This window comes from Hippoglossus stenolepis, chromosome 8 (assembly GCF_022539355.2).
Source record: "Hippoglossus stenolepis isolate QCI-W04-F060 chromosome 8, HSTE1.2, whole genome shotgun sequence".
Taxonomy (NCBI): Eukaryota; Metazoa; Chordata; class Actinopteri; order Pleuronectiformes; family Pleuronectidae; genus Hippoglossus; species Hippoglossus stenolepis.
In genome coordinates this window covers 26779324-26800243 of record NC_061490.1, presented here as the reverse complement: position 1 = coordinate 26800243, position 20920 = coordinate 26779324, and the positions used below count along the sequence as shown (strand labels likewise).

The 20920-nt window shown below is 47.7% G+C and overlaps 1 protein-coding gene across 1 annotated transcript; it reads right to left on the bottom strand.

Annotated features, from left to right (window-relative positions):
* Positions 1-1991: 1991 nt before the first annotated feature.
* Positions 1992-20868, bottom strand: tg (thyroglobulin). The gene is made up of 49 exons (XM_047340736.1): positions 20639-20868; positions 19633-19741; positions 19400-19497; positions 19003-19158; positions 18772-18931; positions 18174-18280; positions 17953-18096; positions 17703-17882; positions 17011-17513; positions 15991-16375; positions 15710-15748; positions 14921-15151; positions 14736-14840; positions 14572-14649; positions 14307-14407; positions 14061-14172; positions 13775-13936; positions 13414-13605; positions 12895-13026; positions 12576-12722; positions 12244-12384; positions 12015-12158; positions 11759-11923; positions 11559-11663; positions 11276-11385; positions 11068-11173; positions 10742-10939; positions 10487-10657; positions 8911-8994; positions 8598-8663; positions 8329-8466; positions 8047-8223; positions 7714-7828; positions 7264-7343; positions 6805-6951; positions 6661-6720; positions 6240-6374; positions 5974-6156; positions 5689-5893; positions 5524-5608; positions 5286-5436; positions 4932-5137; positions 4504-4659; positions 4298-4435; positions 3619-3806; positions 3405-3509; positions 2959-3099; positions 2694-2875; positions 1992-2219 (listed from the first exon to the last, which is right to left on the bottom strand). Exons 1-49 carry the CDS (start codon positions 20784-20786, stop codon positions 2119-2121), a joined length of 7272 nt encoding a protein of 2423 aa, XP_047196692.1. The 5' UTR covers positions 20787-20868; the 3' UTR covers positions 1992-2118.
* Positions 20869-20920: the final 52 nt, after the last annotated feature.

Here is a 20920-nt window from a genome sequence, read left to right as displayed (position 1 = left end):
CCTTCACCAGATTAAACAATTCTGAAAATGATTCTTCTCCGTCAATCGATCACACTTTATTCGTCTCATATTCCCAGTTTGTGTCATCGATCTTAACGAGGAGCAACTTCCTCTGTTCTTAACTTAACAAGAGTAAAACTGAACTGAGACGTAACTCTGGAAATTCAGTTTTAATAATAACAATAGAATAAAAAGTCCTTCATTATTCCTGCAACAGGGACATTTGGAATGTTACAGCAGCAAAAAGACAAAATAAGTAGCATGCAGTACCTGGGTGAAGGAATATAAAGAAGTATATATAAATATAGAAAAATTGTAAAAATGTAATTAAACGGGTTTATACAGTGTAAAGAAATATATTTTGTGTCAGAATATGTACAGTAAAAGGATTGCACATGACAATGTTTCTGACACTTTACAGCTGGGACATTTTATTAGTCAATAAATGAATTATCAGCTTTAAATGAGATACATATCATCAATATCATTATATTATCAACAGTAGACTCCTTTACCCCCCCCCGTCCCTCCCAAGGCTTTTCATTCCTTCAGTCTTTAAGCTGAAGGAATGAATCTCTCTCTGTTTCCTGCTTTGTTCCTTTCATCTACAGATTGATTTGTCTTTTCTCTTTAAATCATCCGTCAGTGTTCAGATGTGAAGGTGAGGTTTGGTACCTGAGGCGGTGAAGCCGAGGGCGAGGCACAGAGCGAGCAGCGGGTCCATCTTCCTGCAGGAAATCCGACAGTTTGACAAAGATCTCAGTGTGAGCGGCAGCTGGAGTTAGTTTCCATCCAGAGAAAGACTCTTTTATACACCTCACCTGCACAGGGGGCGGGGCTCTGGAGCCGGACTCTGTGTTCACAGTTTGAATCTTTATGACTCAGATACAGTTTCCTTGGTCACTTTTCCTCCTTCAGACAAATAGAAATGTTCATCTTCATCACGCAGCCGCTGACACATGGAAGTATTGATTGTAGTGTTGCCAATACAAACATAATTTCTATATATTGAAAAAAAAAATCTTTATTAAAACTAATGTTTACTTTCATACTGATAAGCAAGTTGAATATATTAAGGTTATTTTTATGAAACATTAAAATACTTTATTTCTGCTGTGACTCATCTGTTTTCTACTATTATTTAGTAGTACTTGTATTTTTAATGAAATTAATTTGCCAAAAATGACACAATACACAAAATACAAAATGTAATACTACTTGATCTATATATTTATCACTTGAACTTTAAAGTTTAAAGTTTAAACCTGTGATTCACAATTTTGTCTCATGTCTAAAGGAAAATGAATATTTTCATAATTGATTTGTAGTTTAATTTGAATATAAATGGTGATGTTAGTTTTAAATATCACATTGATTTATTAGTCTTTCCACTGTGGAGTCTGAGCGATCTGGGTTTCCAGTTCTACGAAGCTCGTTCACTTGTCATCAGGTAAATCACCACGGTAACTTAGCTGAGCAGCTGACCTGCTCCAGCTAACCCCCCCCACCCCATGTTTTTATTCTGTTTATTCTGTTTATTTTGTATTTTTCTTAGTATACCAGACTTTTTAGTATTAGTATTTTGACAGTTTCAATATTTTATCCCCTACTATGTAAAGCGTCTTTGAGGACTTTGAAAAGCACGATATAAATGGAAGGTATTATTATTATTATAAGAGATCAAACAGTATAAAAGCTCCACCCACTGACCACATGGTGACGTGATATATTTTTTACCTAATGTCACCAGGGGGCGCCGTAACTTACACGTTGACACAATCAGAGATGTTCAAAGACATTACTTCAACACAGTATCAACCTTATTGTTGACTTTTTTTGGACTTATTATGCACAAAGTTTATTTTGAAGGTATTTTTTATTCCTGATTAGGGTTCAGTGATCAAAGTTCAAAGGTCACCGTGACGTCGTCTGGAGACAGAAATTGCGATGGCACTGATTCTAGTTGTGACATCACAGACACGGACAGCATCGAGTTTGAAATGATTTTTAATGATGATTTAGTTCAGAATTGAAAAATAGAAACAGACGTTTTTTGTTTCCTTCTTCATTGTTTGAATCAAAGAGAAGCTGGAGACTTGAACATGTGACATCGTTGGTTTAACTGTAGGAATCTTTCTCAGTCTGTGATTGGCTCGATGGTGCAGACACCGGGGACTCGAGGGTCAGTGCAGGTTGGACAGGTTCCGACACCGACTCACCTTGACGGGAAGAAAGTCAGAGTGAAGAAGAATGTCGGTATTTTATGTTAAACATCAAAGTATTATTGAATCAGGATATAAATATCTTCTTTAGGACATAGGACATAGGACAAGCTGGTGAATTTTTCCTGAACGTTTGAAAGGACCACAACCACCAGCTGATGTTAGGGACATATATCTGGTCTCTGTTATAACAGCGGCTCCCCTGGGTCCTAAAGGTGCATGCTAATGTCGTGCTTGTCCTGTTGTCTCACGTTAACGTACGATCGAGAGACATTATTCACCACGAAGGACAATTTGAGGTCGTGGGGGAGCGGTCCGGGGGACGACTAACACAACGCAATGCGTGAGAGATTAAGAGAGGCGGGGTCTGCACGAGGCTAAAATCATCTCTGACCAACTTCTGGTCTCTGGAGAATAAACTGGATGAAACATGGCTGCAACAGCAGGAAGTGAGTGACTTGTTTTTTTAACCTGTTGCACTTCTCAATTTGGCCCCCAGGTGGCTCCAGAACGAACAGTATTTCTGACGCAGACCCTGATGTTGGAGGAGGGCCGGGCTCATCTCCAGGTAGGTGGGTGGGGCATCAGAGGATTGGACCGGCTGCCAGCGGGGCAGAGCTGACTCCTCCCACACTCTGGATGGGTTTGGGTTCCTGAGAAAAAATGAGGAGAAATGAACATTTTCTCGCTCGTGTCCTGGTGGTTCACACGGAGCAGAGCTGTCACAGCCACTCACCCCGTCCTGACGAAGCTGGAGACGTAGGACATCGTGGCCAAAGAGAGGCGTCGATCAGAGGAGGTGAAACGCTGAGAGCTGATTGGATGATGAGGAGTCCCGAACAGAAGCTGAACATCCAGAGGAACAAACACATCGGCCCTGCAGACAGAACCAAACGATCACGACACGCTGACGCTACAGATCTAAAACAAAACCACTCAGTTCAAATATTCTTGACTTATGAGTGTTTACTGGAGTAACCATAGAAACAACATGGTGGAATGTAACTCAATACTCAAGTGCTCTCAGTAACTGAAAGTAAATAGGGTAACCCTAACTTCTTGACTCTAGATTCTTAAATCTGAGGTTTTAACTGTTGACTGGACAAAATGAACTTTGACCTCTGAAACTTCTACGAACAAACCATCAGTCAAAACAAACAAGGAACTGTTCCCTGACGTCACCTGTCCTGAGCTCTGGACGCGGGCTGATGATACAGGAAGACGTTAGCTCGGTTGTTAGCCCAGTGGTTCGCCATCTGGAGAGCGGGACAGATGATGAACAGATCTCTGCAAGACAGACGGAGAGAGAGAAAAATACAAATATGAATTTAAATGTTTTCATTTCATTGAGACGAAACTCGCCCGTTAACCGTCTTCATCATCCCAACAGTCTCACCTGGTGGCGTTGTTGAGTGCTCTGGAGAACAGGTTGTAACCGGAGGGGGAGGGGCTGTGATCCAGAGAGTAGAACCAGGACGCCGCCTCCTTCAGCAGCTCGTTTCCTGTCTTGCCGCCCAATGAACGAGTCAGTGCCTCATAAAACGCAGTTTTACCATCAGCTCGACCCTGAAGATCCTCGAAGTCCTGAACAGTCAAACAAGATTCGTTCAAGAGACCAACAAACGACGGGGTTAGAAATAGTTTTAGATTGTGGTTGTTTTATGTGAGACGTCGTTTGACCTTAATCGGGTTGTTTACATGTCAGTGTCTTACTCTGATTATTGTCTTGACCTGGTTAATATCAGAATATTGTTTTCATGGAAACTTACATTTAAAACATATATTTATGGACTGTAACTAAAAAACTGATGAAAACAAACACTGACGCTGATTTATACAGCTGTTTCATTTCCTAGAGGAGGGACATTTTTAATTCTTTATTTTTCAAGTTTATTTATTTGTTCTTTTTTTATTTTTATTTTGATAGGCACAGGAAGACAGGAAGAGGTTGATACAACTACGTAACTGAAAGCTGCAGTTGATTTAAAGAATTAAACTTTTTTATTGTTTTATTTTCAATCTGTCTGAAATCATCTGATGTCTTTCTTCGTTTATTTCTTTGTAGGAATTCTGACCTTTATCCTGCGAGCGCGGCCGATCAGTCCATCGTGCTCCGATGTCCCCAGCAGGAGGTCGACCCTGAGGAAGGACGACTGAGGGCTCGACTGACCGACCGGGGACCAGGACCGGAACGGACCGCTGAGCGCCAGCAGCTGTGACAGGAGCAGAGGTCAGGACACGAGTAGAACCCTGACGCACTGTCCTGGTTTCTGAAACCTACCTTCGTCTGAGCGGCGTTGAGTGTGTGAGTGGGCGTCGCTCTAAGGCAGGTGGCGAGGTCAGAGGTCACACAGCCGAGCTCTTTGGCCAAATCGAGCGCCTGGCGTCTGGAGGAGGAGGGAGTCTGAAGCAGTGACGGAGAAAAGACAGAACCGCCCTGCAGGAAGAGGAAGTGATGTCATCACTACGCAAATCCGCTGTTTCAGTCAAACTGAGCATTTGTTTCTGTGTGTTAAACCACAGACTGTAAATAAAGATGGACGACCCCAAAAAATCCTCTGGATCGCCCCCTGGTGGCTGAACATGTATGCAGTATGTATTCCCAGATGTGTTTGGTTTCTTACATGTTCCCCGCTGACAGTCACATGACTCATGTTGCGTTGCATTCACATGTTTTGACTTTGTGATTAAAACGATGATATTTCTCACCATCAGGATCATGCGCTGGAACAGAGGTTGAGACGAGGAGGAGGAGGAGGAGCGGAGGTGAAGGCTGGCGATGTCAGCACCACGACGCTCTGCCGCCACCGTCACTCTACTGTTGTCTCCGCCCACCAGGGAGATGTGGGCGTTAACCCAGCGAAGCACCGCCTCCTGGTCTGACAGCCCGTAGTTACCATGGAGACCAGACTCACCTTGAGAAACGACAGCGGTGTGAAGGTCGAGATGTTAAGAAAGGTTTGTTTACCTGTCTGTGTGTGTGTGTGTGTGTGTGTGTGTGTGTGTGTGTGTGTGTGTGTGTGTGTGTGTGTGTGTGTGTGTGTGTGTGTGTGTGTTATTTACCTATGCTCAGGAAACCCAGAGCATCGGTCCGGTAATTAGCTGTTACCACGACGATGTTACCCACAGCAGCGAGGGTGGAGCCATCCAGCAGCCCTGGGTTCTGTTTGGCTGAAGGGTTGTAGAAGAAGACCAGGACTGGGACACGCCCCCTCTGACACACAGACGTCGATAGGTGAGTGACATCACAGTGACATCACAGTGACATCACGGTGACATCACAGTGACAGCAGTGACTCACCTGAGCAGCCGGTGAGAAGACGTTGAGGTAGAGACAGTCCTCACTGGAGGCTGACGCTGCATCACCGGGCTGAACACAACTGAGACTGAAACACACACAACACAAGTCGGTTGGTGAGACAGGTGGATGACATCAGAAAGACAGGTGGATGATGCAGGGCGTTACCGTGGTTTCGTGGCGTCCCAGGTTCCTGTCCAATCAGGCAGTTGAGCTTCTTCAAAGCGGAGTGATCCTATTGGTGGACGGGCGTAGGGGACTCCCAGAAACTGAACGACCGTCCTCTGGTCTGAGCCTACGGATGTTTCCACAGCAACGCCCTGCAGGACCCCATGACCAGGGATGGAGACGGTCGTAACAGTCGATGACCGCTCTGATGGAACAAAAACAGGAAAGTGAGCTGAGCGGGAATCAAACTGTCGACAGTGCTGCTGTCCGCTGTGATTGGCTCACCTGTCCTCAGGTACACCTGGGGGGCGGGCTCTCTGATAACCAGCCTACAGGAGGTGGCGTGTCTGGAGGAGCCGGGGGTGGAGCTTAGACCACAAGCTGTGGTGTCGGGGTAAAGGACGCAGCGAGAGGCAGACTCCACCTCTCTGAGTGACACGGCAACACAAGACTCCGCCTCCTGGCAGGCTGAAGGGAAATGAACGGAGGAGCGTCACCAAATCGAAACGTGGTGAAACACAGATTGTTGTGATCAGTTTTATCGTGGTTACCATGGAGACACCAGTCCCTGGTCTTGTTCCGGTCAGTGGCGATGTCGCGGCTAATGTGGATGACATCATACGTGGAGAGAGACGGGTCGACCAGGACGGACGAGTCAGAGAGGAGACGCCACTCGTCCTCAGACACTGACACACAAACATCACGCACACGCTTTAGTCGTACTGGTAGTTGTCGTTTTACTGTAGTAGTAACAGTACTGTTACTAAGTAGCTGTAGTAGTAGTGTTTGTACTATCAATAGTAGCAGCAGCAGTATTACAGTACTGTTACATACACAAGAAACTGTGGTAGTAGTATCAGTAGTAGTAGTAGTAACTTCAGTACAAGTATTCTAAGTAGTATTAGCAGTAGTATCTATAATACCGCAGTATTATAAGTAGTGGTATCAATAGTAGTACTGCAGCTTTGTTACCGTTGCGTGGACTCAGGCTGAATGTCGGACACAGAGCAGGAGATGAAGTCCACTGATTCACTGAAATCACAGGTCACATAACACTGTGTAGTTATACTGCTTGTGTGTGTACTTGTACTGTGTGTGTGTAGTACTTGTGTGTACCTGGTTTGAGGTACCAGCCGAAAGGATCAGGCGATGTCTTCACGTCAGAGGCTCGACAGTCCTGAGTTCGCCAGGAGGTCATGTGATCTTCACCACAGGTCTGAACCCCGAGACTGATCAGAGACAGACACACAATGTCTGCACCGCCTGCACACGCACACGCACACGCACACGCACACGCACACGCACACGCACACGCACACGCACACGCACACACATTTCATTAGTTCACATTAATTCAAAGTGTGTCTATGATCCTCCTCTGGCTCCACCTACTGGTCAAAATGTCATGTAGAGGAATCCAACGCTCCCATTTCTAAACAACCAATCAGAGCCAGTGTCTGACGAGTGTCAATCACTGCTCAGTCACGTTCCCTCCCCTTATTTAAATGTTCTTTTCTACAAATAAACAGATAAGAAGTCAACAAATTAGATTAAAATCGTGGTTTCCATGGTTACCTGGAGATTTGGTGTCTCGGACAAAACCAATTCCACGGCAACAAGGATCCTCATCACAACGCCGCTCACACTCCATGAACCTGACACACACACACACACACGCACACAGACACACACACACACACACACACACACACACACACACACACACACACACACACACACACACACACACACACACACACACACACACACACACACACACACACACACACACACACACACACACACACAGACATACACACACACAAACACAACCTGTTGTCAGATGTTTTATGTATTTTTATTAATTCTGTATTTTTAATAATAACACTAGAATCAATTGAACTCACAACAATTGAAAGACTCATGATCACAAGACAGCAAGTTGTGTAGTTGTCAGCTGAAGTGTGTGTGTGTGTGTGTGTGTGTGTGTGTGTGTGTGTGTGTGTGTGTGTGTGTGTGTATTACCCCTCAGACAGTGGCGTGTTGGCGCTCACACTAACTCGGCTGCGGACAGAGTATGAAACCATCTTCTGGAAGGACACTCTCTCGTAGAAACTCTTCACTGGTCCTGACAGATCCACTGCACATTCAGAGGTCAGAGGTCGGAGGTCGGAGGTTGCAGCAATAACAGTAGAGGAGTAAACACTTAGGTTTGAACTTTAATGAAATTTAAAAAGCTCTGACTTTTAAACATGTCTTAATTTAATATATATGTATTGATTTCAGGATTCTCACATTCAGAGTTTATTTAATGTGTGTGTGTGTGTGTGTGTAGGTGGGGGGGGTATTGAGCAGTACCCTTCTTAATGTAGGTGGTGTTGGGTGTTCTGTCCAGCAGGGGGCGGCACTGTTGTCTCAGCGGTTTGTCGTACGCTCCACAGACTCGAGTGTTCGGAAACAATGAGCAGCTGAAGAAACTTGCTGAGTCGACATCTCTGACGTCAGCGATGGAGCAGTGCAGCTCCGCATCGCAGCCTGACGCACAAACAACAACCACAACATCAGATGTGTTTTACATCACCTGCTCCAATGTTAACTGCTGCATCGGCTTCTCACAAACAGGAAAACAAAGAGTCGTACGTGTGAGACACCACAGCAGTGCCTGCTGGGAGTTGTAGTTCTTCTTGTTGAGCCAGAACGACAGAGCGGAGAGATTCCTCTGAGGATCCACAAGGACGTCGTCATCTGACAGAGCATCAAACTTCTGCTGCACGGACCCTGAAAACACACACACACACACACACACACACACACACACACACACACACACACACACATTAAGTACTGTTTCAAATGTCTTTTATAAATTAGGTTGTTATTGTTATCTATTAAAAACAGGATGAACGAACCGTCCAGAGAACGACTGAGTTCAGCTGCTGCACAGGAAGAAGAAGAAGAAGAAGCAGGGACTGAATCTGACAAACAGACAAAGTGAGGGTCAGACAAACTTCTTCACTGTGGGCGTGTCACACATCGTGTCACAGTCTCATTAGTGAAACTGTTAGCAAGCTACGTTAGCAATACTCTATTTCACTGCGGTTCATCCTCTGGGATCATGACGGATCAAACTAAATTGAAAGAACGTCCAGCTGAGATGTTTCCTCTCTGACCACACAACAAATACAGAGTCAGGACTGATGTCAGAGGTCAAAGGTCAGGTACCAGTGTTTAGGTAGACAGACTGGAAGCTGATGATGGACGCCTGGTAGTCCTTGTTCTTACTGTCGGCCGGCAGAGCAGCGTCAGCTGGAGACAAACAGACACAAACCAGTTAGTACAGGGACAGTAGAGACAGAGCAGAGACACTAGAGACAGAGCAGAGACAGTAGAGACAGAGCAGAGACAGTAGAGACAGAGCAGAGACAGTAGAGACAGAGCAGAGACAGTAGAGACAGAGCAGAGAGAGTAGAGACAGAGCAGAGACACTAGAGACAGAGCAGAGACAGTAAAGACAGAGCAGAGAGAGTAGAGATAGAGCAGAGACAGCTAGGGACAAACAGACACACACACAGTCAGTACAGGGACAGTAGAGACAGAGCAGAGAGAGTAGAGACAGAGCAGAGAGTAGAGACAGAGCAGAGAGACTAGAGACAGAGCAGAGAGAGTAGAGACAGAGCAGAGACACAAGAGACAGAGCAGATAGACTAGAGACAGAGCAGAGAGAGTAGAGACAGAGCAGAGAGAGTAGAGACAGAGCAGAGAGAGTAGAGACAGAGCAGAGAGAGTAGAGACAGAGCAGAGACACAAGAGACATAGCAGATAGACTAGAGACAGAGCAGAGACAGTAGAGACAGAGCAGAGAGAGTAGAGACAGAGCAGAAAGAGTAGAGACAGAGCAGAGAGAGTAGAGACAGAGCAGAGAGAGTAGAGACAGAGCAGAGACACTAGAGAGAGACAGAGCAGAGAGTAGAGACAGAGCAGAGACAGTAGAGACAGAGCAGAGAGAGTAGAGACAGAGCAGAGAGAGTAGAGACAGAGCAGAAAGAGTAGAGACAGAGCAGAGAGAGTAGAGACAGAGCAGAGAGAGTAGAGACAGAGCAGAGACACTAGAGACAGAGCAGAGACACTAGAGACAGAGCAGAGAGTAGAGACAGACCAGAGAGAGCAGAGACAGAGCAGACAGAGTAGAGACAGAGCAGAGAGAGTAGAGACAGAGCAGAGACACTAGAGACAGAGCAGAGAGAGTAGAGACAGAGCAGAGACACTAGAGACAGAGCAGAGAGAGTAGAGACAGACCAGAGAGAGCAGAGACACTAGAGACAGAGCAGAGAGAGTAGAGACAGAGCAGAGAGAGCAGAGACAGAGCAGAGACACTAGAGACAGAGCAGAGACACTAGAGACAGAGCAGAGGGAGTAGAGACAGAGCAGAGAGAGTAGAGAAAGAGCAGAGAGAGCAGAGACAGAGCAGACACAGTAGAGACAGAGCAGAGAGAGTAGAGACAGAGCAGACAGAGTAGAGACAGAGCAGAGAGAGTAGAGACAGAGCAGAGAGAGTAGAGACAGAGCAGAGACACTAGAGACAGAGCAGAGACACTAGAGACAGAGCAGAGACACTAGAGACAGAGCAGAGAGAGTAGAGACAGAGCAGAGAGCAGAGACAGAGCAGAGAGAGCAGAGACAGAGCAGAGACACTAGAGACAGAGCAGAGACACTAGAGACAGAGCAGAGAGAGCAGAGACAGAGCAGACACAGTAGAGATAGGTTTTGACGTCAGTGAGTCATGTTTTTATATTCTCACTAATGATGAAATTTTCTCCTCCGAACTCGAACAGGAAGTTCCTCTGCTGCTCGTTGTAGGTTAGCCCCGCCCCACAGATACGACTGGCTGTTCCCTGTCCAATCACATCCCAGTCCTTGTCCATACACATCAAGACTGACGGAGCTCTCAGCCAACCACAGAGCAGAGAACCTGAGGGGAGGGGCATACGCTCACACGTTCATTGATTGATCCCTTCTTCCAGGTCTCTCATGCTGTGTCTCCATGGTAACGTACCTCCGTTCAGGCTGTTCTGGTTGAGGATGAATCCGTCGCAGCAGGTGTCCTGGCTGCAGCCGTCCTGACAGAAACGATGAGCGTCAGACAGAGACGTCCGTCTAGAGAACACCTGAGTCCTGAACACACCTGAGACCACCTTCCTCATCCTCATCCTCACAAAGGTCTGCTGCTGCTGCCGCGAGGAAAACTCCTCCCCTGACACACACACACACACACACACACACACACACACACACACACACACACACACACACACACACACACACACGTCAGTGATGCTTGTTTTGCTAATGTCAGTCGTCTGGTTGCCTTGGTAACAGTACCTTTCTTCCTGATGACCATCAGATCGGAAGCTCCGCCCCTCACTCGCAGTGAGCAGCTGAGCCAATCAAAGAGCTCAGCCTCAGGATTACCCAGAAACCCAGTGGTCTGAAGACACACACACACACACACACACACACACACACACATTAAATACATGATAATTGTGTTGTTTTCAGAAATTGTAAGATTTTAAGTCTGTGTGTGCACCTGTTGGGAGGTGTTGCAGTGTGTGTTCAGTGTGTGTGTGCTGTACAGTTCACACTGAGTCTGTCTGTTGAACAGCGCCACATGGTGGCAGGATGGGTTGGCTGCACATGCTGAGGAAAACAAACAGTAACAATCAAGTATAAGAACTTTGTGATTAGAATAATAAAATATAAACAAGAGGATTCACTTAACTTCTCTTATTAACTTTAATCACAGTTAATAGTTTCTACTTGTTCACTGTCAAATCTATAAACAAATGATAGAGTGGGGGGGGCTGTTTGACCTTGGACACAGGCTTTGAGGTCAGAGGTCATCGTCTGCAAGACTTCAGTGTCTTCAGCTCCGACAATCCGATCTGATCCAGGAACAGTCTGAAACCTGCTGAGAACTACAACACACACACAAACACACCCATGTTACAAAGTGCTTTACACTCCTACGAGTGTTAGGAAGCTGCTCTCTGATTGGCTGCTAGCTCATCACCTGAACACTCCTCATCAGTGAGAGCTTTGTCACTGTTGGTCCATTCAAGCTCCGCCCCCTCGCCACTGAAACACCTCCACCTGCCGGACAGGAAGTCAGGCTGGGCCGACAGGAAGTCTCCCCGGTCTGAGCACCGCAAACCCCGTCTCTGACACTCAGTTACACCTGACACAGAGAGACAGGTGATCGATAATTGACGAATCAGCACAGCGGCTGGATGAACGGCTCAGGAGGCGAGTTCGACTGTATGACTCACATTGATTGACAGATGACGCTCCAGCAGGTGAGGAACCTCTGGGACACTTGTTGCAGAAGCCCCGCCCCTTTTCATCCTGATAGGTTCCCTGTGCACACAGAAGACACGCCCCCTCTCTGGAGAAACTCCCAGCAGGACAAACGACTGCAAAGACACAGATGTGAGATTCAGTTACAGGACGAACGACACAAGAGACAAGAGACAAGAGACAAGAGACCGCACGACTCACTGCAGCCATCGCCACCGCTGGCCAAGTTGTAACCACGGGAACAGCTGAAGGTTGGTGTTGTCATGGAAACTAGCGTGGACTGGATATTACCAAGAAGTCCTCGAACTCCTTCCAGAAGTCTGGACTCGTTCAAGAACAGACCTGATGAAAAAAAATGTCAGCATGAGGATCAGTGACGACATATTCTTTGTTTGTTTCTTAGATTTTTATATTTTTATTTATGTATCCTACATGTGGTGAATTAATCTGAAAAATTCAGATTCAAGATATAATTGGTTCACATTAATCCTCCTCGTTCATTAGTGCAACAGGTTCATGGTGTCTCTGCTCACCGATGTCGTGGAGGTCAGGGAGGTCAGACACCGGGAGGTCAGACAGGCTGAGAGACCATGTGACCCTCAGGTTCACTGACTCGTCACCGTCACACTGCAGATGCACCGACGACTCGTCACACAGCAACACTGTGCGGCCCGACACGGGAGCTACACACACACACACACACACACACACACACACACACACACACACACACACACACACACACACACAGTGAAAAGTATTTTTTCCCTAGAAATGTAAAATTTTGAAATAAACGTCTTTGAATATGACGACAATTACGAAAAACGTTTGAGCGTCCTGCAGGTGTGACGTTTACCTGTGTGGTGCACAGCCCCCTGCTGGTCATGGAGCTGAACAGCAGAGACTGTAAACTACTGATCTGAGAGCAGGAGGACGTCAAAGACCAGTGTTGAGAGTACGACACCGATTGGAGAGGCTGAGAGACTACACACAAACACACACAAACACACACAAACACACACAAACACACAAACACACACAAACACACAAACACACACAAACACACAAACACACACACACAATGGTAAATAAAACAGTTTAAGGATTAAAATAAAATCAGGATAAAATAAAAACAACAAATCATTGAATTTAAATAAATGGTATTTTCTATATTAATTCTAAAAGTTATTCTGCCCTCTAGTGGCCAAAATAGATTAATTCAGTTTTTTGTAAAGGCCTTTAAAGCGAAGTCGAAACGAATAAACAACGTAAAAATGAGAAATACTCGTCTTCACTGTGATGGATGAAGTAAAACATTATGATAATCTGTCGAGATAAAATGGACAATATGATCCTTTAAAAGGCTCTTACTCTGACAGGCTCCACTCAGCGGTTTCCTGTCTCCGCCCCATTGCTGAGTCTCGGTCTCACACAGGAAGCTGCTGACAGGAAGTGTGTTGTAGTAACCATGGTAACAGATGAGATCACAGCTCTGTTGACCATTAGCTGCTGAGCGGCAGACCAGGGCACCATGGGTAACAACAGGTTCGGGACAGAGAGGACCTTTAAAGAAAGACAAACATGTGGACCAATCAGCAGCCTCAGTCAGAGATGCTGTTCCTGCAACATCCACCAGGTGCTGCTGTGATTAAACTGACTGAAGTGAAGGAGATTCTGTCACAAATTCAAAGTTACTGCCGACCCGCCCCCTAAGGACACGAAAAGGACATACGATCACAATATGGCGTCCGTCTTGTCTGTCGAAGCGCCCTGGTCCCACCTACTTCCTGTCCATCATCAGAGACACACCAACAGGAAGTGACATCACACTGCAGTGGGACGAAGGATCCGTCAGGTCGACACTGGCGACTCTGCAGTTCACACCAGCTGGGACCTGAACACACCACACAAGGTTAACCAGTTTACAGAGTGAAGCACAGTGTGTGTGTGTGTGTGTGTGTGTCTGTGTGTGTCTGTGTGTGTCTGTGTGTGTATGTGTGTGTGTTAGTCCAGTGTACATGTTAGCTGTCCTGGGACGTTCCGTGTTGCCATCTGTATCATCTCTCCAGTCAGAGGATTCACACACCAGCCTTCAGCGCCTCCTGTCTGCAGCACAGAGTAACTACCGTCCTGAAACACACACACACACACACACAAGTATTATATACACGTAACGTTTGAAAATACAACAAGATGAAAGGAGTTTATTCTTAAATATTTCAGGATCATTTCCGGTCACTGAACAAACGTGTGTGTTTTCCTACCTCCTCACAGGTTGTTTGGTAAGAGGTGTTGGTGACATCAGAGCCTTTCATCCAACCAGAGAGCAGAGTGTGAGCCCGAGCTCTTTGACAGCGAGTCAGACCTGTAGGGAGACACACACACACACACACACACACACACACACACACACACACACACACACACTCTATAATGAGAAAACATTTCCACATGACATCAAGATGTCGCAGCTTCAACACTTGAGAGTTTGTGGCTCTACGCTCGGAGCTGTTAAACGTGCGGTCTTACATCTGGGCAGGATGAGTGAGCGGCTGGTCAGCGAGTTGGAGACGTACTCTCCATCTTCATCAACACACCAACACTGACCTGGAAAACAAAACACACAGGAATATTTTAGAATTTTCTTAAGCAGTGTACAGACGTGTGTGCGTGTGCGTGTGCGTGTGTGAGACCTGTGCTGTGGTAACACTGTGTGTACATCCAGTGTCCGTCAGCATCGCACTGAGGTGTGAACGGCTGGTAGGAACGACGCTGAGGACGCAGGAACATCTGGACAGCTGAAATACATTGTTTAAGTATTTTTCATCAAACCTAAATTATTCCTTTTATCCTCAAACAGAATCTGAATCTGACTTACTGGAGGAGGCAGCCAATCGCAGAGCAGCGTAGGACTGACTCAGCATCTGCTCAGAAATCTGCATCTCCTCCTGTGATTGGTTGATTTGAAGCTCATCAGGGGTCAGACGCAGACCTTCGGCCAATAGGAATCCGTACCCCAGAGGGATGTGTGAGGACTGAGAGAGAGCGACGACGCTCTTCCCCTGCTCTCTGAACGCTGTGACCTCGGCCAACGCCTGAGAGCAGCGACCTGCAAGTTACCAGAGCTCCGGTTAGCGTGGCTAATGGGCTAGCATCTAATTAATGTGACCTTCATTGGATCTGTTAACACTGTAACTCCGCATCATGGTGATGAGACCAGGAACAGCTGTGTAGACTAGTTGCTATGCTAGCTGCTACACTAGCTGCTGTGCATTACGCAAATATAGACTAGCATAGTAACTAGTCTGACATGCCTCCCCTAACAAAGTCAGGTAAAGTGAATGGAGCAGCTGACCAATCAGAGCAGACTTTATCAGGAAGGGCGTCTTAAAGAGACAGGAGCTAAAACCAGGTGTTAGAGACAGAGGCTGAAGAGAGGAGCTGCAGCGATGGGCGGTGTGAGGAACCTGATTCTGAACATTACATCATGAAAACATTTTACAGTCATAACACTGATTAAAGTGATCAACTGTATCACCAGTAATAATATAATCATATTTTCTCTCTTCTCACAGACACTCGTCAGTTTGTGTGACTGACGCAGCTTCTTCTTCCTGGTTGGTTGTTTGCAAGGTGAGTTTTGTTTGGCTGTAGAAGTTTGACTGACCTGTGAAGGACTGAAGCTTCTGTGTCGGTCTCTGTGGACCTGAAATACAACCGACAGACAGACGGGTCACACCTGCTCATTCTTTTGTTTAGATGCATTTTAAATTTAAGTAAAGTTAAGTAGAATTAATTCACAGAGAAAAAACTAAAACATCTGAGAAAGATGATTTGAAATGTTAATATTAAATTTTTCATCCTCTGAGATGCTTCTCCTTAAAACTGCTTCAACATATAAATTGATCCAAAGCAAAGACTTGTGTTAGTACATTAGTGATATCTTACAGTTGACAGCGCCCCCTGTTGGCCCAGCAGTTATCGTTTTTCCCTCAGTGTCCACACAGAAGCAGCGTGACCCAACACACTGCAGTGGTCGGAAGTCTCCCTCCTCCGAGCATGCTGGGATGTGGATTTCAGCTCCGGCCGCCATCTTTCCTTTCACCTTCAGCACCATGGCTCTCTCTCTCTCACAGCGGGTCGGACAACGAGGCCGACGACCGGAGGTCCGCGACCCTGTGACCTCCTGACCCTGAGGGTCGACACACCAGCAGTCTCCACCCTGACACTGAACCTCCTGGAAACCGCCGCTGGATGTGCAGGTGGGAACAAATACGGCCGCTGCATCGTTGTCCTCGTCAGCAGAGCAGTGACGGAGCAGAGGAGCCAGAACCTGGAAAACACCAGCAACACATCAGCGCTACGTTTGACCTTTGACCCTGTTTGGTTTTAGTAAGCCCATCTACTGAGGACTCTTTGGACTGAAACAACCTGTCGTCCCTAAAGTCTCTAAAAGCAGAGGAGGAGCCAGAGCTTCAGCATCAAGCTCCTCTCCTGTGGAATCATCTCAGCTTCCGTTCTGGAGGCAGACTCCCTCTGTACGTTGAAGATTCAAACCTTCCTTTAGGATGAAGTTAGAGCTGGTTCAGGTTTGTCTTGACATTGATTCACCTTCATTATGTTAAATTCTCTCTTCTCATCAGTACTGTTGTTGTGTTGATGTGTTCAGTTCCATCAGCATCTGTTGGACTTGTGTCCTGGGAGACGATCCTCACATGGGACTGAGCTTCATTCACTGATCACTAACTTTCTATTTGACTCTAGTTGAGTGAAGAACAGAGGAAGTTGCTCCTTGTTAACATCTATGAGACAAACTGGGAATATGAGACAAACTGGGAATATGAGACAAACTGGGAATATGAGACGAATAACATGTGATTGATTGATTGTTCAGTGTGAAAGACGCTCAACATTTGGTTCTTTTTAATGAACTGAACTCTGATCACCAGCAGACATGTTGACTCTGACCTGCTGCAGGGAGGAGGTGCTGCTGCTTCCTGTGAGTGTGTGTTGGAGGGTGGCGAGAAAGGCGGGGTCCTCCAGCGCTCTGCTGACAGACTGGACCAGGTCCCGGTTCCTCTGGAGGCCAATGGCGACGCCGTTAGAGGAGAGCAGCTCCAGGCCGAGAGATCCTCGAGCTCCCACCGCTCCGCTGAGGTTAAAGTCCGCAGCATTCTTCAGAAACTTCCCTCCGAACAGGTTCTCCTGGAGGCGACGAGGGGAGGCCCGAGCCAGAGCCTGCAGAGCTCCCCCCACAGATGGGAAGAGACCCTGGAGGACTTCAACCAGGCGAGACAGGAAGAAGGTCGGATCCGCCTCCACCGGCAGGATGTCAAGGAGAGGCCGAAGGAGCTGGAGACAGGAAGCTGGAGATCTGGCCGACGAGGCGTCAGGAGGAGGAGGATCAACGGGTCCAGAAAAAAGACGAGAGAGAGCGAGACGACGCTGAGAGAGACAGTCAACACCTGAATCTGGAGGAGGAGAGGAGGAAGAGGCAGAGAAGTAGAAAAGGAGAGGTAGGGGAAGAGGAGGAGAAAACACGTGGTGAGAAAAATACTGATTCAAGAAAAAAGGTGAAATAAGGACACAGATAGATTAAAGGAATGTTTTGGATAAAGAGGAGAGAGAACAACAGGATGATGGAGGACGAGGAGACTCACTGCAGACCAGAGAGTCTCCAAACTGTCGACTCCCAGCATGCTCTCTGCCTGTGGGCTCCACACACCAGCACTGCCCCCCCTGCTGGCACTGTCTGGAAGTGAACGCTCCTGCGTCGTCACAGGACGGGACGTAATGATTGGACACCGCCGCCCGCCGCTCCTCCTCACAGGCCGAGGGACCTGGGGTCAGAGTTCAAGTCAGTTTGAACCAGTTTAAGATTGTTCCAACTTGAATGAATTAAACGTTTACATCTGAAGTGTCCGGTGAAGGCGAGGCGGACTCCCAGCATCCTCCTCTGCAGGACTCGGTAGATGTTGCTCTGAGACAAGGAGCGACCGGACCGGAGTCCGAAGAACGCTGAGTCGTACATGTCAGACAGGAGGAGCTCCACACCTGAGCAACAAGCACATCGTCATTGATGTCTTCCTCATTATGGTCGTCATGGGAACGGAGCATGTGACTGTGCGTACCTGTGTTCTCCAGCTCTCGACCTCTGCTGTCCGAGCAGAAACAGTACGAGGAAACCATCGGGAAGAACTTCCTGAAACCGCTGAAGGTCTCAAAGGCTTCTGGGAACCTGACACCACACACACACAATGTTATACACACAAACACACACTCAGAAAATGCAGACAGGTGTGTGTCCAGCTGTGTGTACAGCTGTGTGTACAGGTGTGTGTCCAGGTGTGTGTCCAGGTGTGTGTCCAGCTGTGTGTCCAGCTGTGTGTCCAGCTGTGTGTCCAGGTGTGTGTACAGGTGTGTGTCCAGCTGTGTGTCCAGGTGTGTGTCCAGGTGTGTACAGGTGTGTGTCCAGGTGTGTGTCCAGCTGTGTGTCCAGCTGTGTGTCGTGTGTGTCCAGGTGTGTGTCCAGGTGTGTGTCCAGCTGTGTGTCCAGGTGTGTGTCCAGGTGTGTGTCCAGGTGTGTGTCCAGCTGTGTGTCCAGCTGTGTGTCCAGCTGTGTGTCCAGCTGTGTGTCGCTGTGTGTGTCCAGCTGTGGTGTGTGTGTCCAGGTGTGTGTCCAGGTGTGTGTCCAGCTGTGTGTCCAGCTGTGTGTCCAGCTGTGTGTACCTGTTGAAGTTGTGCAGCAGGTCCAGTTCTGTCCTGTCCGTCATGTTGATGAATTTACACTGAACCGGCAGGAAGCTGCCGTCGGCTGCGCACTGAGGAGGAGAAGAAGACGTTGCGCCGTGGAGGAGGCGACGCCCCCTCACCTCACAGCTGCCAGGACCTGCAGGTCAAAGGTCAGGGTGTCAGCAGGTCACAGCAGCACGTGGAGACAGGAACAGTGTTCATACGCACAGCGATCAGGGGTCCCGTTCTGTCGGGTCCCGTACAGCTCCATCCCGTCCTGGTCCACACACCAACACTGCCCCCTGCTGGAGTCACACTGAACTGACTCAAAGAGGCCGGAGGGGGAACAACGCAGGACTGACTGCAGCTGGCAGGGAGACGGACCTACAGACAGAAAGGTTAACAGACGGACAGATCACTCAAATCATTTTCCTCTGACTGATCAAACTCCACCTTCCAGATAGAAGGTGTGAGCTGACCTCTGACCTCTGACCTCGTCTCAGCTGTTTACATTCACCTTCTCTGCTTGTGTCCTTTTTTATAAATACATGAGAAACAAAACAAACTTCTCTGGAACATGTCACATCTGATGGTCATACGTGTGTTAACGTGTTGTGTTTCTCACAGTGAGGAGCAGAGCTGTTGGTTCGAGTCCTGACGACCTCCTGACCTTCAGCATCCACACACCAACACTCCTGACCCCGCCCCCTGCACTGCACAGGTCTACACACACACACACACACACACACACACACACACACACACACACACACACACACACACACACACACACACATTCAGTGGCAGGTTCATAAATCACTGTATGAACACACACACACTAATGAAGGCGGCAGTTACCTGAACCTGCCGTCCTCTGTGCACTGAGGGATGTCTTCTTGTTGCTGGGCAACGGCCGCGGCCCTCAGCATCTCACACTGGCTCAGGGCCCCCGACTCCAGCTGGTACTCTGGACAACAGTGACATCATCAGGAGACAGTGACATCATCAGGAGACAGTGACATCATCAGGAAACATGGGAAGATGATCCTCTTTTATGTTTATGAACCAGTCAATTTATTTAATGAGCAGAATATTATAATAATTATTATATGTGTCTCTGAAGCATCAAAACTAATTGTTTTAGTTTCCATGAGTTTACATTTAATCCTCTGATGTCATCAGAGGAATTTTAAGTCCACACACACTGAGCTGCTGCTCCAGAGGGAAAAGTCATCTCTTTATTTCCTCCAGTAAAGCCACAGACAGAGACCACAGACAGAGACATGAGGCCACAGACAGAGACCACAGACAGAGACATGAGGCCACAGACAGAGACCACAGACAGAGACCACAGACAGAGACATGAGGCCACAGACAGAGACCACAGACAGAGACCACAGACAGGGGCCACAATCAGAGACCACAGACAGATACCACAGACAGAGACCAGAGGCCACAGACAGGGGCCACAGACAGAGACCACAGACAGAGGCCACAGACAGATACCACAGACAGATACCACAGACAGAGACCAGAGGCCACAGACAGGGGCCACAGACAGAGACCACAGACAGATACCAGATACCAGAGACCACAGATGGAGACCCTAGACAGAGACCAGAGGCCACAGACAGAGACCACAGACAGAGACCAGAGGCCACAGACAGAGACCACAGACAGAGACCACAGACAGATACCAGAGACCACAGACAGACACCAGATACCAGAGACCACAGACAGAGACCAGAGGCCACAGACAGAGACCACAGACAGAGACCACAGACAGATACCAGAGACCACAGACAGATACCAGATACCAGAGACCACAGACAGAGACCACAGACAGGAAGGTGTGATCCGGTACCTGAAGCTTTGCCGTGCAGCAGCTCGGGGCCACACAGCAGGACGCAGGTGATGCACAGCAGCCAGGCCATCGTGTCGTCGTGGTGACAGACTGAGCATCTCTGCGTCTTTATAGGCCGGTGGACCTGCTGAGTCACCATGAGGAGCATCAACCAAACACACCTTCCTCCTCTTCTGCCTCCTCCTCCTCCTCTTCTGCCTCCTCCTCTGTCCGTCCTGGTGGAACCAGGAGTCCTCGAACACAACTCAGGAGGGGGACAGTGATCCGTGGAGTCCTGTGATT